Source organism: Corvus cornix, chromosome 2, assembly GCF_000738735.6.
Source record: "Corvus cornix cornix isolate S_Up_H32 chromosome 2, ASM73873v5, whole genome shotgun sequence".
Classification (NCBI taxonomy): domain Eukaryota; kingdom Metazoa; phylum Chordata; class Aves; order Passeriformes; family Corvidae; genus Corvus; species Corvus cornix.
The window spans coordinates 91,219,611-91,234,111 of record NC_046333.1 but is presented as its reverse complement, the minus strand read 5'-3'; the positions used below and the strand labels follow the sequence as shown (position 1 = coordinate 91,234,111).

At 37.7% G+C, this 14,501-nt stretch overlaps 1 protein-coding gene across 3 annotated transcripts in view; it reads right to left on the bottom strand.

Moving 5' to 3' along the window:
* Window positions 1–14,501, bottom strand: part of GABBR2 (gamma-aminobutyric acid type B receptor subunit 2) — a 469,148-nt gene that overhangs the window by 360,714 nt on the left and 93,933 nt on the right. For all 3 annotated transcript variants that reach the window (XM_039548719.1, XM_019282587.3, XM_039548720.1), the window contains one exon: window positions 1,349–1,486. In XM_039548719.1, the coding sequence (XP_039404653.1) occupies window positions 1,349–1,486 (138 nt within the window). The remainder of the gene's footprint in view (window positions 1–1,348; window positions 1,487–14,501) is intronic.

The window sequence follows — 14,501 nt, the reverse complement described above, 5'->3', positions numbered from 1 at the left end:
ATTGACAAATTCAGGAATTTAAAAGCTTTCTGAAACCTTTCCTTAGACTGAGAAATTTCATTAACAAATTGATTTCCAGATTGTATCAGGCAGAACCTGACTGCAAGTGAAAAGATTTTTAGCACAATGAAATCCTGCTATTTAAAACATCCTCCATCTTATAGAAATTCCATGTGACAAATTAAAAAAAAAAACCAGAGCTCCAGCCACATACTTCATTACAGGTCATGAACTAGGCCATTTTCTAGAGAGAGCGTTAAAGGATAGTTTCAAGCTTTCTGTTACTTTCTCCATTCTCCCCAGAGACACACTATTATTTGGTTTCCACAGAAGAACTGTTTTCCACATCAGAAAAAAAATCCTGAAGCAGAAAAAAAAAAAAAATCTGATCTGACAAGCACTGCAAACACAGTTAACAAGCTACTTTAATTATCCTCCTAAGATTTTCCCATTTGTACTCTGATCATCATCTTCTTCACAAATCTAATTATGCCTCATTTGTTCTTGCTGCTCTACTGTTAGTGAGTATTCCAGGTGGAAAAGAGGAGCCTGTTTGGAACTGTAACTTCAGGTAATTGTTTTAACTATATATTTTTTATTTTGCTATAGAATAATTTGCAGTTTTTAAGAAAAAAAAATATACAGGAGTATTTTTGGGCAATATGAATATTGAGTAGAAAGCCAGGGTATTTCCACATCAGAAAAGCAAAACTCAACGGCTATGTGAGAAGCCATCCATCTGAAAACTATCACTAGTCAGATGATTGAATAAATGAAGAAAATCGTGCTATTATCATCTGCATTTTAGAGGCTAGTATTAATAAATTCTGATTCCTCAGCAGAGGAAACCTTTCCACAAACTTGACCTTTGAGAAAATCAGAAAGAAAACAACTGGGAATAAATGTGCTTCGTGAGTTAAATTCTGAGACACAAACCCAGTCACTATTTAGAATTTATGCACTTCCAGCACTTTTAAAGTCCATAGTAATTACTGCATTGTGACTGAGTACAGACTGAGTAAATGCCCTGAAGTACCATAATTTAAGGCCTGATGAGTTGTTTCATCTAACTTTTCAGAAGTCCTAGGTTTGCCCCCCTACCATGCCTGAACTTGATTTCACCTAGATTGCTTTTTGAGACCCATTATTTTTATTTGATTAGCCTACTGAGACAGATGACTGCTTCCTCAAACTCAAAGGCATTTTTGAGTACAACAAAATGCCAAGCCTTAAAATCCGGTTTTAAAGCTTAGCTTTAAAAGCATCAAACGTAAGTTTCTAAATTTTAAAAAAAGATCCAGAGACACAAGACAGTCAGCATTAGAATATATTCCATTCCATGCCTTACCTGAACCAAATTCCATCCCTTTAGAGATTCAGCAATGATAGAAGTAACTGTTGCACATACACCACCAAAAACCATCAGATGATTAGGTCCATATTTTATTGCATCATAGAAGGCTTTGAGTCCTTTTGCATTGTCACACTGGGAAAAAAAAAAGAGAGAGACAATATTCAATGTCACAAATAAAATAATTAACTAAGAAATAAACTATTGGGCAGTTGGGCAGAGAAAAAAATCAGGGGTTCCACAGATATAAACGTAAGATTTAAACTTGAAAAATTAGAGCACTCTCTTCCAGATCCCTAATGTGCCATAGTAAAAGAACAGCAAAATGCTTCCTTACATTGTACAAAACCAGAATTTTGATACCTCCATTTGACAAATAATAACTAAGTCCAGCAAAAAATGGTTGACCAAAACATTTATTTTCTACATTCAGAGCTACCATTTCCCAAAGCAAAACTTGGAATGTAACACCACATTGTCAGCAGGACTTCCGTAGTTGGAGGAAAGCTTGACACTACTGATGGTCTCTATAAAAAAAGTTCTGTCTCTAATGTAGACTCCTAAGGAACTTCTATAGGAAGTCCAACCTCAGTATTCTGTGCAAAAATATATAGCAGAGAGCCTGTCATTTAGAAGGACAACGCAAAATCTTCAAAAGATAGCAAAATATTCTTTTAAAGTGCTAAGAATTAATTGTTCTGCTCTCATAGCTCACACAGCTTTGAGAGGAAGGCTGGGCTAAATGACATTCTGTGGTCCTTCTAACCTGACCTGTTCTTGGCTTCCCTGATAATTGGTTTGATCATTATTTCAGGTGTAAAGAATTTTACTGCAAACTGAGACCAGGACTGAAAATTAGGGGAAAAAGGCTCATGATAGTCAGTATTGCAAAAGATATATCAATCCTTGAATAAAGTCATATTAATCATTCATAATAACCCTAATTCCTAAGCTTGCAACAAAGTATTAATAAATTATGTGCCTGAAGGTAGGAATTTGATTCCAAACCATACTGGAAGTTAGGAGTGCCAACAGATTATAATAGCAGCTGCCACTGTTCCACTAAAAGCCACTTTTTTCTCTTCTTGAAATGAAAGTTTTCTGCCCTCTTTTGCCTATTCTACAAAGTGTTCCTTGAATGTACTCTTTATAAGAACCATCACACACCAGCCTCCAATATTTCATTATGACTATTCAATAAAAGAGTTCATTTACTATCAGCATCCAAGTAGTAATTGTACTGAATTCTGCAGAGAGAATAAAGATTTTGACTAAGAAGTTCGGAAGCTTATATTAAGCTCCTTACTGAATTAATATGTTAAAAGCAAAAATATTATATTTGCATTCTATCTGCAAGAATAGCATTATTGCTCCCACTTATTCAAAAGGATACAGATATTTAATGCATAGACTCTTTTAAATTGCATAATATAGCCCAACACTTTCCTTCTTAATGCAGAAAAAAACCCAAAACCACTCAGTATGGCAGAGGCTCCCCTATTAGTTTGATGTGTTGGTGGCAAGCTCACGTTGTGAGGGAATTAAAACTGTGATCGTTGGAAGAAGCAGCATCCTCCATTCTTACTCCTTCACTCTCTAGTTAAAGACCAGTTTATTCCAAGTGCAACTAGAAGGCTCAGCTACTTCTTGAATTTTTAAGCAGCCAAGGACAATACAGCTTTAGGTATCTTCATTTAATTGACATTTAGCCAAGTCTTTTCCGTCATCCACCTTATCATTTGAAGCTGCAGCAGAAGAGATTGTTGAACTGGTTTTCATACCAACTTAAAACCAGTGAATATAATTATTTTTCTTTTTTTTATTAGGTCACATTTAAAATGCATCCCTAAGTAGCAGTTTGAGAAGAATACAAGCCCTATATGAAATAAAAATTATGTTAATAATAAAATGACTGTCCTAAGTTGCAGTCTGGGAAGGGCCTGTGAAAGTTATGGATAAATAAAATCCTACATTCTAAATTATAAAACCTTATGGTGTGTTATCTGAAGCAAAATTCATGCTAAAACCCACCCTTACATCACAAAACACTGATGCATTTTTAACTACAAAACGTTTCTCACTGCAGTAAACTTAAGCAATTATGGGTCCCAGTAGGTTGACTCACTGGGAGGTCCAGAATTGGCATTAGTATAAGGTCTTTCTTTCTTATTTGATCTTTTCATGGTTATGAATATACTAGCATGACAACAACCCTTTTTCCATCACACAGCAATTCTCTTGGGAAGGTATGCCAAAATATTTGTTCATCTCTCCCAAAGTGAAAGGTTCACACCACTGAGATATAGTACTGTTCAATCAAAAGTACCTACAATAACACCTGGGCTTCTCTTTGATGTGATCCAGTTAAAAGCCTACCATGTTTTCACCTTTGTACTTTCCTCTTGACCAGTCTCAGTTCTCTCTCTTCTAGGCCACCATGAATAATTATAGCAGACTCTGCCTACTCCTTGAGCAAGATCATTCCAATAGTCAAAGTATGTCTCAGAGATAAAGAATAAGAACTTAGTACTGTGGCTGGCCACAACTGGACAGAAATGAAAGGAAAAATGAGAACGATGGGAGAAAGCAAACTTTCACATTTGTTTCATGACACATTTCACAACATACACTGTGTATAACATTCTTCCCTGCAAGCAACAGAACAGTCTGTCAAAAGCATTAAAAAATAAACATTCAGATAAAAATAATAGCCCTACCAAGCCAGACAGACAAGCAGTAGAAAACGTTTCTTCCTGCCTCTAGTCTGAGCACTGTATCCTTAGTGAGCTCCTGAAGCCCTCTGAACATATGTACTTTTTCAGAAATCCCAGATGGCCACCACTGCTGCTCATGGTCTTCAATTTCCAAACCCTACATATGTAACCCTAAAAGAGAGCAGTGCTGTTGGAGGACAACAATCACTGAAATTCCCATCAGATCACTACCAAACAACTTCTTGAATTGTTGTCTACAAGTGACTCAAGCTCGGTCCAGGAACAACCCTTTGCAGCAATCTATTTACAGTACAACAGAAGACTGCATAAGGACCAAAATCCACATTAAAAAGCAAAGGCTAGAAAGTCCTGGCCACATGTGGATGACATGAAGCTGACTGTCTTACTAATTGGAGCATGACAGGGAGCAATGAAGGGGAAAGAATCCTTAATAAAAAGTCACAAATTTATATGATGAAAAATATAACCTGAAGGAGCCAGCACTGCTTTTACTACCAAGTTTTGATCTTTTGCCTCAATTGTCATCAACATATCTACTTCACTGAGCTGAACAGCAGCCAGCTCACTTTCAACCCATATATAAAACCTGGCAGCTATGCTCTTCCCCTGAACTTGACTGCACATTGAAACACTGACCAAGGTTGCAATATGTTTACCCAAACTAGAATTTCAAATATATGTGATTTGTTACTCATCACAGTTTTCTTCAGGAGAAGGGGCTGAGAACTACCTACCCCAAACACATTAATTGTTGTGCATAGTCTCAGCCAAAAGCCAGCAATAAGCCAAATATAAATAGCAAACATACATATTAATGAAATAATTACATTAAGTGTATCTCTTAACACAGTGTCTTGATACAGATTACCTGGGAGATTCACAAGGAAAAATACAACCAAATCACTAAGCAAAGGTTTGTGAAGTGTCCTGCCTCTTGCTGTGACAAAGACAGCTTAATATCACAGCTGGCACCTGACAAAGTGTGCATAGAGGCATCTATTTTAATTAGGAAAAACAGCCAGATGAACTGCATAAGAGACAAGTCAAAGGAATTTGTGGATTGAGGTGTTAGCCTTCCTGAATCCTCTTCAGAGGAGAGGCTGACAAATAAAAACTATAATCCTCCACTGAGAAAAGGATCCAAATACACAGGGAGGAAGAACTGCCTGAGACATTAGGGGTGCACAAGGACAAGAAAAATTTCTGGAGAGAACAGCAGAGCAGCTGAATACACAGGAGAGACCTCCAATCTACCCAAAGGCCCTCTGCGGCTGAGAGAAGGATGTCCCATGTGAAGGCCACACATCACTGAAGTCAGGAGAAGCAGCAGGACTGACCTGTGAGGGTTGCTGGCTGCCAGGAAGCCTGTCTGGCAGACAGTGAAAGAGACACTGGGGTGTGCACTGAAATCCTCATGGCCATAAATATAACGCACTGCAAATCCTTGGGGCACAGAACAGAAATTTGAATGGCTCTCATACATAGAAATTTTGCCAACTCTGTAACATTGACAGGTTTGAGTAATTACAGGGCTAGCACAACAGCAGATACTCTCAATTTAACCGATCTTGTTAGAGTTGCACAGCAAGGAACATTGTAGGGATGGATCCACTGGTCACATGTGTGATATGTTTAGATTTCTAGCTGTTGGATAGCTATGCTGAACTGTTCCTCAGTAAGCTGTATTCTGGCACAACTATACTTTTTCTGAGTAAAAGCAAACATGAGGAACTATTTTGGTGTCTATTGAGCTACTGACAATTGATGTTAGAGAGCCTTTATGAAAAGAGGGACTAACAAACAGCTGTCATCTGCATAATAAAATATCCAACTTTATCGAGCGATATGAGAGCTTTCAGCAGCACTCTGCCCTAAATGCTCATAAATATATAAAGACACTTCTTTGAACAGAGAGAACAAAGGTATAAAGCCTTACTCCTGTCCTCTGCAAAATCTTGCTTAGAAACTAACTGTGTTACAACATCACCTCAAGTGGAGCGAAGAGATGAGGAACGCCAACAATTATTTTAATTTAATTTTCATCGACTTCTTCAAAGACTTCAATAAATATAGACAATTCAGTGAAGAACATATAGACAACTGCTCAGAACTACAAAAAATGTCAATCAATTTAGCAAACTCTGCCTGTTTTGCATGGGCAGGGCATGCTTCCCCTGAGGTTTCTCTCTGTTTTCAAGTATCTGCAATTTAGGTACTTTAAAAGCCAGCAACTAGATTTTTGCATTTAATCACTGTAGCTGGATTTTCTTTCCATGAGTTTTCCATGAACCTCCGCTTTGACAACCACAGCATCTGGTGACAACATAATTATCCATTGAAAGAAAAAACACTACCTTTCACTTGTTCTAGAATACTTCACATTGTGCAAAGTAGGTGTGAGATATCTTGCCAGGGGATGTTATGAATGCAAAAAGTTCACAAATATGTGCAATTAAATTGGACTAGTTCATAGATCAAAAAACAATTCAAAACTTCTTAATGGAGAGGTGTCAGTTTTCTCAAGAAACTCCTGAATCACAGATTATTGGTGGCCAGGATACTACTCCAGGGAAGCAAGACTAAAATCTCTCCCTTTCTTGCTGATCAACTGTTCCAAGACAGTGCAAAGTACTTGCATCAACTCTGGTCTGGACTGCTACAGCCATTCCTATGTTCTGCATTTGAAAAACAAAAACAAACCCCTCCAGCAACTACACTAAACTTCTTGATCTTAAAACTGAAGGTAGATCATCCCAAACAGTAGGCTTTTCTGTTATGTGATTTCCCTAACATCTTTTAATTTTAACTACTAGCAGTCATATTTGGTTTTGCTTTAGAAGAAGTGCAAACAGCAGAGGAGGACTTAATCTATTCAGTGAAGTAATTCCCAGTAAATTAACTCTCTTACCTTGCCACCTCTTGACATACTTCTAGACTTTACCTAGCAACTCCTTTATCTGATTCTGCCTGCTGCACAGCTCATAGAGTGCTACCACTAAGGTACTGGTGCTTGGCATCTCATTTAACAGCTTATATTCTGCCTTAAGCATCACCAGCCTCTTTAATCACTGCTTCCAAAGCAAGGGGCACCACTCACTCCTCTGTCCCCTCATTTCCTAAGAGACTCTCTACACACCTTGTGAAGGCTCAGCCTCTTGCTCAATGACATTTTCTTTTTACTCGGTTCCCTGTTTGGAACTGAGTCCACCAAGCAAGATAAACAAAGATTTGCTGTCTCTCCCTATAAGAGAAGTATATTTACTTTTCCCAATAATGCTCTTTTTCTTATTATATGACTTTTATTTTCAGTCTCGTTACTATTTCTTTGAGTATATAACATTTACACGGAATGATTCCAATTTAAGAACTCCAATATGAAATGGAATTGGAATGTAGCAAATAGATAAATCCTGTGTAATCAAAACTGACTCTATGTTTCCATCCTGATTAAATATGCAGTAGTAGCAGAGATCAATTTGACTTCCTCTTTTGAGAGTAAACTTGCATTCAGCTTGAAAGGTGAAGTCTTTCCTCAAACAAAGGTAAAGTTTTTTCCCGGATATGTAACTGTAACACACACAGAAGTTCAGAAGACCATCCAGAAACATTTTGTGTGTTTGTGATATAAAGATCACTCCCTTTCAAAAACACAACTATTGGACTGATGTGGCAAAGTTTTGGTAGTAGAGGAGCTACAGGGGTGACTTCTGTGAGAAGACACTGGAAGTTGCCCCCACATTTGTTCCCAGAACTGACAGCCAGTTCTGGCCAGTTCCAAAACTGCTCCACCACTGCCCAAAGCTGAGCCCATCAGTGGTGCTGATGAAACTCTGTGATATTAAATAACAGGCAAAAAAACCACTGCACAATAGCTGTGAAGGAGGAACAAGAAAAAAAGTGTGAGAGCAGCCCTGCAGGCACCAAGGTCAGTAAAGAAGGAGGTGCAGAAGATGCTGCAGGTGCTGCAGCCCATGGTGAGACAAGCTGTCCCCCTGCAGCCCATGGAGGTCCATAGTGAAGCAGAGATCTACTGTATGTTTTGGTTTATTTTATTTTTTTTTTCTGGCTGTACAACTATCACATGCAGGAGTTGTTCTATGCAGAGATGAAATTCATAATTCAGGTAACACTGGCCAGGATGTCTGCAAGAAGTTGAGCAGAAATTCAAATCATTAATATCTCATTGTGACTTGCTAATGGAAAGATAACTTTTGGGCCTTACAGAGCTCCTATTTTGCAATATGAGCAATTAGTCAGATCCCACAGTATAAGTTACTGAGTTTTGTTGGATTTTTCTGCAGTCGGACCTGTCATCTTACCTGAATCAAATTGGTGTTAATTCAAATATTCCTGGACCAGAGGGGATTTTATAACATCCACACTGTATTGGTTCAGCCACAACATACAGTCCATTTTATTTAACTCATTCCTGCACCAATCCGATAAAATATTGCACAAGATAGTTTTACAGATGTTTTCTAATTAGCAGCATTAATTGAAATGGATGAATGTTCCCACACACAATGTCATGTTGAATTAGAAGTTTTTCCAAGTATCCTTAAAGCTGCATGTGGATGTTCACATTTGCCCTACTATGGCATAAATATATAAAACACAAAACTAAGTCTTGGTATTGTATTGGTTTTTTCTGACATTTCTGCACTCAAACACCAATCAGATATTTTTGTACATTCAGTATGAACAGGGAGACCAATACTTTGCTTACTTCTTCCTCCCAACCTAACCTGTACTACTCCATTGTCATTATGTTTTATGGAAATAAGTGGAATTATGAAAAAGCATAAAATTCCAAAGGAACAGTAAAATAATATATCCAAATAGATTTAGAAAACAAATAATATGTTCTGGTTTTGAGAAGAAGTTGGCTTGGTTTTCTCCAGCTATTCCAATTTTTACCAACAAGTTCAACATTATAATGATTTCTAACTAAACAAAGAATTAATTGAATTATTCAATAATTGAGGAAAATATCTTCAGACTTTATTTTAATTTTTTAAAGTACCCCTAGGAAATCAGTTGTGGTTTTGCATTTAAGTAACCTCAAAAGGTGTTAATTGTTTCAGACACTTGAGTCCCAAGATCATTGCCACTTAAATTTCCTGTTGCAATCTACTGATTATTTTGTTGTCTCTCAGACATGTGCTGTAGTAGATTTACAAAGGACTTGCCCACTGCAGTTCAAGTACAAAATGAAGAGCTAAGGGAGACAACACTGGCAGGTTCAACACAGAGGCACTAATGTCAATTCTTCAGTTTTGTACTTCTCTTATTTTTTTTTCTTCCCTTCATTATTACCATTTATTATTTATTATTACACTACCATAAATAGCCTATGTTTTCATTGTCACATTCTGTTGAAATATTTCAGTTAGATTTCTTTTCATTCTCTCCCCTGTGCTTTTTAGACTATAAGGAAAAATTCAGAAAAGTGAAAAGATGTGTCATTTAAATATGACATTTGATTTTCTTCTCCAGATCTAGAGTATGAAAAATATATGATGTTTAGCATGAACAATCAAAAATAATAAATCATACTTCATACGGTGTTTTGCAAATACATTTTCTGAAACTACCTGTAAAGGTATAGTTTCACCAATTTTCTTCTTTCCTTATGTCTACTACTAACTATATATTCAGTTTTAATAGGATTGGGGGTTTTTTTCCCAGGCAATTTTGGGAATAGGAAAATCACCTCATGCAGGGAAGGGTACCATCTCTGAACCCTTAGTGGGTCTTTCCAGTACACTGAAAATTGTTAGATACTAAAAATGTGTAACTCCTTTTAACTGCGACAGTGCTCTTTGCAGTGAATAAAAGAAAGGACTGAAATAAGAGCATATAAAAGGAGAAAAATCTGAATTTATAAATAAAAATCAAGAAGTTCTTGTAGGTGGAAGAAAATAGACGTGTATTAGAGCAAAACATTTGAAGTACCAGTGATATACATGATAGAATGCCTGGCACCCCTCTCTGCAGTAATAAGCTGCAATTGAAACCAAGATAGGAGTGCAAAGATATTTTGAAAAATCATTTGACCCTCAGCAAGCAGCAAGAAGCAGTTGTAGGGGAAGTCTGCTATATGAATTCTTTCTTTACCATGACCTACTTACTCATGAAAATGACTTCATTTTTATAAAAGGGGTAGGGGTGGGGAAAAAAAAAAAAGAAAGAAATCTTTCTTGATACTCTTCTGACATGAAATTCAAATGTTATTCTGAGGGTGAAGCAATATAAAAAAAAAACCAAAACTCTTCAGCATCCTTCTAGTTAAGGGTCATGTTGAAATAAAGTCTCCCTTGTGTGCCTCTGTCATATGGCAACAGGGCCCATGTCTCAGTGCTCACAACCACAGAAATTTCTAAATAAACATTCACCGGGGATGACAAGAGACACAGATGACTCCGAGACCCTTCAGAACTGTTTTTATAACTTCTGAAAGTCATTTACCTGGAAAATGTGAGACAGTCTCTTAAGCCATCACAAGGATGTCTGTAGCATCCTTGAGAATATATTTGAATTTTAATAAAAGGTCCGAAAGCACCTGGCATTTTTGGAAAATATGATGAAACTCTTTTACTTTAGAGGATGATAATCAACATCAGGAGTGCTTAGTGGTACATGTAGCTCCCAGCATGACTTTTTCTGAAGCAATATTGTTTAAAAGAGGGTTTTTATCCTTTTTTTTTTTTAAATTCCCAGCCAGAACTTCAGTAACAGAGAGAGAGATCAGAATTAAAATACAGCTGACAAAGTAAGAGGTTAGAAAGGGCTTAATGAATTAAGAATAGCAAAAAATAATTTTTTTGACTCAAAGGTCAAGAAAATCTGGTGTAATAGCCTTTATCACAAGTCCACGATTTTTAATTAAAATCTTTCTGTGATGTAAAACAGTTGAACTTTGTCTATTGTGAATAAAGCTCTGCTAAGGTAATTTATCTAATGAGGAATAATTTATGATCCTTTGGATAAGCTACCATTAAGTTAGCCCATAAAAGCCAAATTAAATCCATGGTATGCTTTAATTTGGCTTAAATTTACATAGCATGAGACTACAATAATTCACCATTTTGTAGACATCTTAGGCTGAAAATGGCTAGAGTGCATATAAACACAGGTATCACCATTTTTTTCCCCTTAATACCTGGCAAAAGAGACAATATGGAGAGAATAAAGTTTTATTTTAACAGCTACTCAGATGGGATGACATTCAGGCCATGAGTAGGCACAGTGCTTCACAGCCAGCAGGTATGAAAAACCCCCAAAATCCCAGTATCAGGAACCTTGCTAACAAAAACCTGAGGTGTCACAGACTTCTCTGCAATGCAGAGTTGACTCAAAGTTGAGTCTGAGAGGCAAAGGAAAGAAAAGGACCAGCCCTAGAAGTATGGAGAATTACTGGAGTGGAAACATGTTCAAAAGGTTTCCAATTTAATGAGCTCTGTAGGCAAGGTTGTCACGGGTATTACCGCAATCAAACTTAATTTGTTTTTTCCCTATTTAAAGGCTCACCTTGATCTAGTTGATTTTATATTGCAGGAAAATAAGTGGTAGAGATTAGGGACCACTTCAAAAACATGAAATGGTGGATCTGTCTGACATGTGGTCCTGTCACATTCACACATGGACACTAAATTTCAGTGGCTTTAAATCTATAAAAGCAAGATACTTCCTCTGTGCTGCAAATTGCAACGTGATTAACAAACAGGCGTTCCTTTGCAAGATCAAGTAAGGGTAGCAGACTGACAAATAAATCCTCACCACTCATATTCAGCAGTGTAGTACAAGATTTCTACAACCAGAATGACCAATGTTCTTTCTTTTTCTTACAGCCCTTACAGAAAGTCTTAATTCAGCTTGCCAAGAGCAGGGTATTACTCACCTTGAAGTATTGACCCTTGGGGGTTCTCTCCTTATGCTCCCCCCCTAAAAAAAGCCATATGGCACAAAAGTGAAATAAAAAAGCTGAGCTGAATGAAGGTGAAATGCCCACAGAGAGCACAGCTCAAACCTGCAGTTGGCCCCAGATCAACCACCCAGACCTTTAAAAGCAAATATATTCAATGCAAGTCTGGAAACTGCCAACAAAATCCATACCAGAGCCTTAGACCTGCTATCTTGCTCATCTTAGCATAATTAGGTCACCCTAATTTTCTTCCTTTAGTTTCTTAAATGTGTTATATACTTGAGACACACTCACAACAACATTTGTTCCTCAGCTCCTTGCCTGCTTGCCACCCAAGATGAATGCAGGAGCCCAAGAACTGCTTTGTCTCTGTATACACTCTCCTCCTCCATAACAAACCCCAACATGAACTCCCTCAGACATGTCTCACTGAACTAGTAATTCCTGCTGGCTGTTAACCAAGCTTTACAGAAATCTCACTGACACACCATGAAGAAGTTCCAAACTACCAAATCCTCTGTCATTTGCCCTGTTGCCTTCATACTGTGGCTTTATTTGAAACCTCCCTGAAAGCAGCTATTACTTTGGCACATAATGCTCTGCTAGGCAGTGCTACCCCACAAGCAAATTCTACTTATATGCATGAGTAGAATTCATGTCTGTGTAAATTGACTTTTTTAACTTGCCTAAACTCCACTAAAAATGGCTTGACTAAACTCTAATAAACTGTAAATTACTAAACTCCCTGAATCATCATAGTAGAAAATTCGCACACTAGTATAGTAACTGGAGAGAGAAACATGTAATTTTTCCCATCTGTCTACAAAGATAACCCTGCCTTAAAATCTCCATGAGTTTGTCAGTCTCATTCAGTCCCAAGCTGCCCAGAGATAAAAAAAAATAAATTTAAAAATCATGCAAGTATCAAGTTCCTCAAGACTGCCTGCTTCCTCTTATACCATGTACTTCAACAGAGCTAAATTGCTTTAAGCTTGCACAGGGAACAGTGCAGATTCTTGACATTCTTTTGCCAAACATGTACTGACTGTCACCCAGAATCTTAACAGGCTGAAATGGTATAAAATGCTAATAGAATGATTCTAATTGTTCTGTCAAGCATGGCTGACACTACACTGTCAAGTAAAGAAAAGTACTTTGTACAGCTCTGGATCAGTTTTATTTTTTACTATGGCATCATATAGGTAAAGGAAGTGGTGTGAATGAGTTAAATTTGTCTTACCATTTTTTAGGAGACAAACTGAAGGAAAACATGCAAGTCCTGACAACGTGAAATATTAAATTGACAATGACCTTGTCCAAGGAAACCATTCTCAAAATGAACCAGTGCTATGAGTACCTCACGAGATTTCAAATGTCTTACTTGATATGACACTCAGAGTGTCTCAAGGGGAGGAAAGGGGTTTCTGTCATTAGGTCTTCTAGTACAAAGTAGTGGTGCAGTAAAAGATCTAAATAGGTTTTCTGTTGGTTACTGGAAACTGCATAAATTGGCAGCTGCGGAAAATGTTGGTGCAGGAGGGAGGCACAACATCTAATTTAAAACCAGTAGTGGGAATGTATATTAGCAAGATTAGGAGTTCAAAGCTTTGATGAAATACAAGCAGAAACACTCCAGTGCCATAGACCAGATGGCACAGTAGAGCCAAGAAAAGTTCTGAGGTTGTGGTCAGAAACATATCACTGGGCTACTATCTTTCCACAGCCCAATCAGAAGAGTTTATGCAAGAGGTTCCCACTTCAGGTAAAGCAACTTGACAAATTTCAACTAACATTAACAATTTTTTGAATATGTCTGCTGACCCCACATTGAAATGGATAAGTTCACACCATCTTTTCCACTTTGTCAAAGCAGGATGTGTACGTACGTGTGTGTCAGCATGTGCATGAAGGGGCAAGGACAGAGGAGGGACAAGGTCAACAGCCTTGCTGGTTGCCACAGATTTTCCTGCAGCTCTGATTTGACTGGTATGCTTTGAGGGTGAAGGACAACACAACAGTTAAAAGGAAATGCTCTTTTCAAGCACCCCACATCTCGGCTTCAAGAATAGGACAGTTTGCCAGCAGAGTTTCACATACTAATCTTCAAAAAAGAAATCTGTAAGCAAACAAACAACAACAAAAAAAACCCCTCACCCCAAACAAACAAAATCAAAACAAATCCGCTCCAGCAAATGGAGCTGGAAGCACAAGTCAACTTGCTGAACTAAGCACATGGTGACAAAATAACATCTCAGGTGCCAGTTCATGAGAACACAGAGCAGCTCCTCCCTCAGGTACAGTGGAGCCTATATTCCCCAGTAACAGTAAAACCAGTGGAAAAAAGGAGGGATAATTTCTTCCGCTGCCTCCTACTTACACTGCTATATGCAAACTGATGGAAGACTGTGTGAGTACCCTCTTCCAGTGTGTTCAAAATGTAGTTTAAGCTGCTGTAGGAGTTGGAAGATAGGAGACTCACACCCACAGCAAA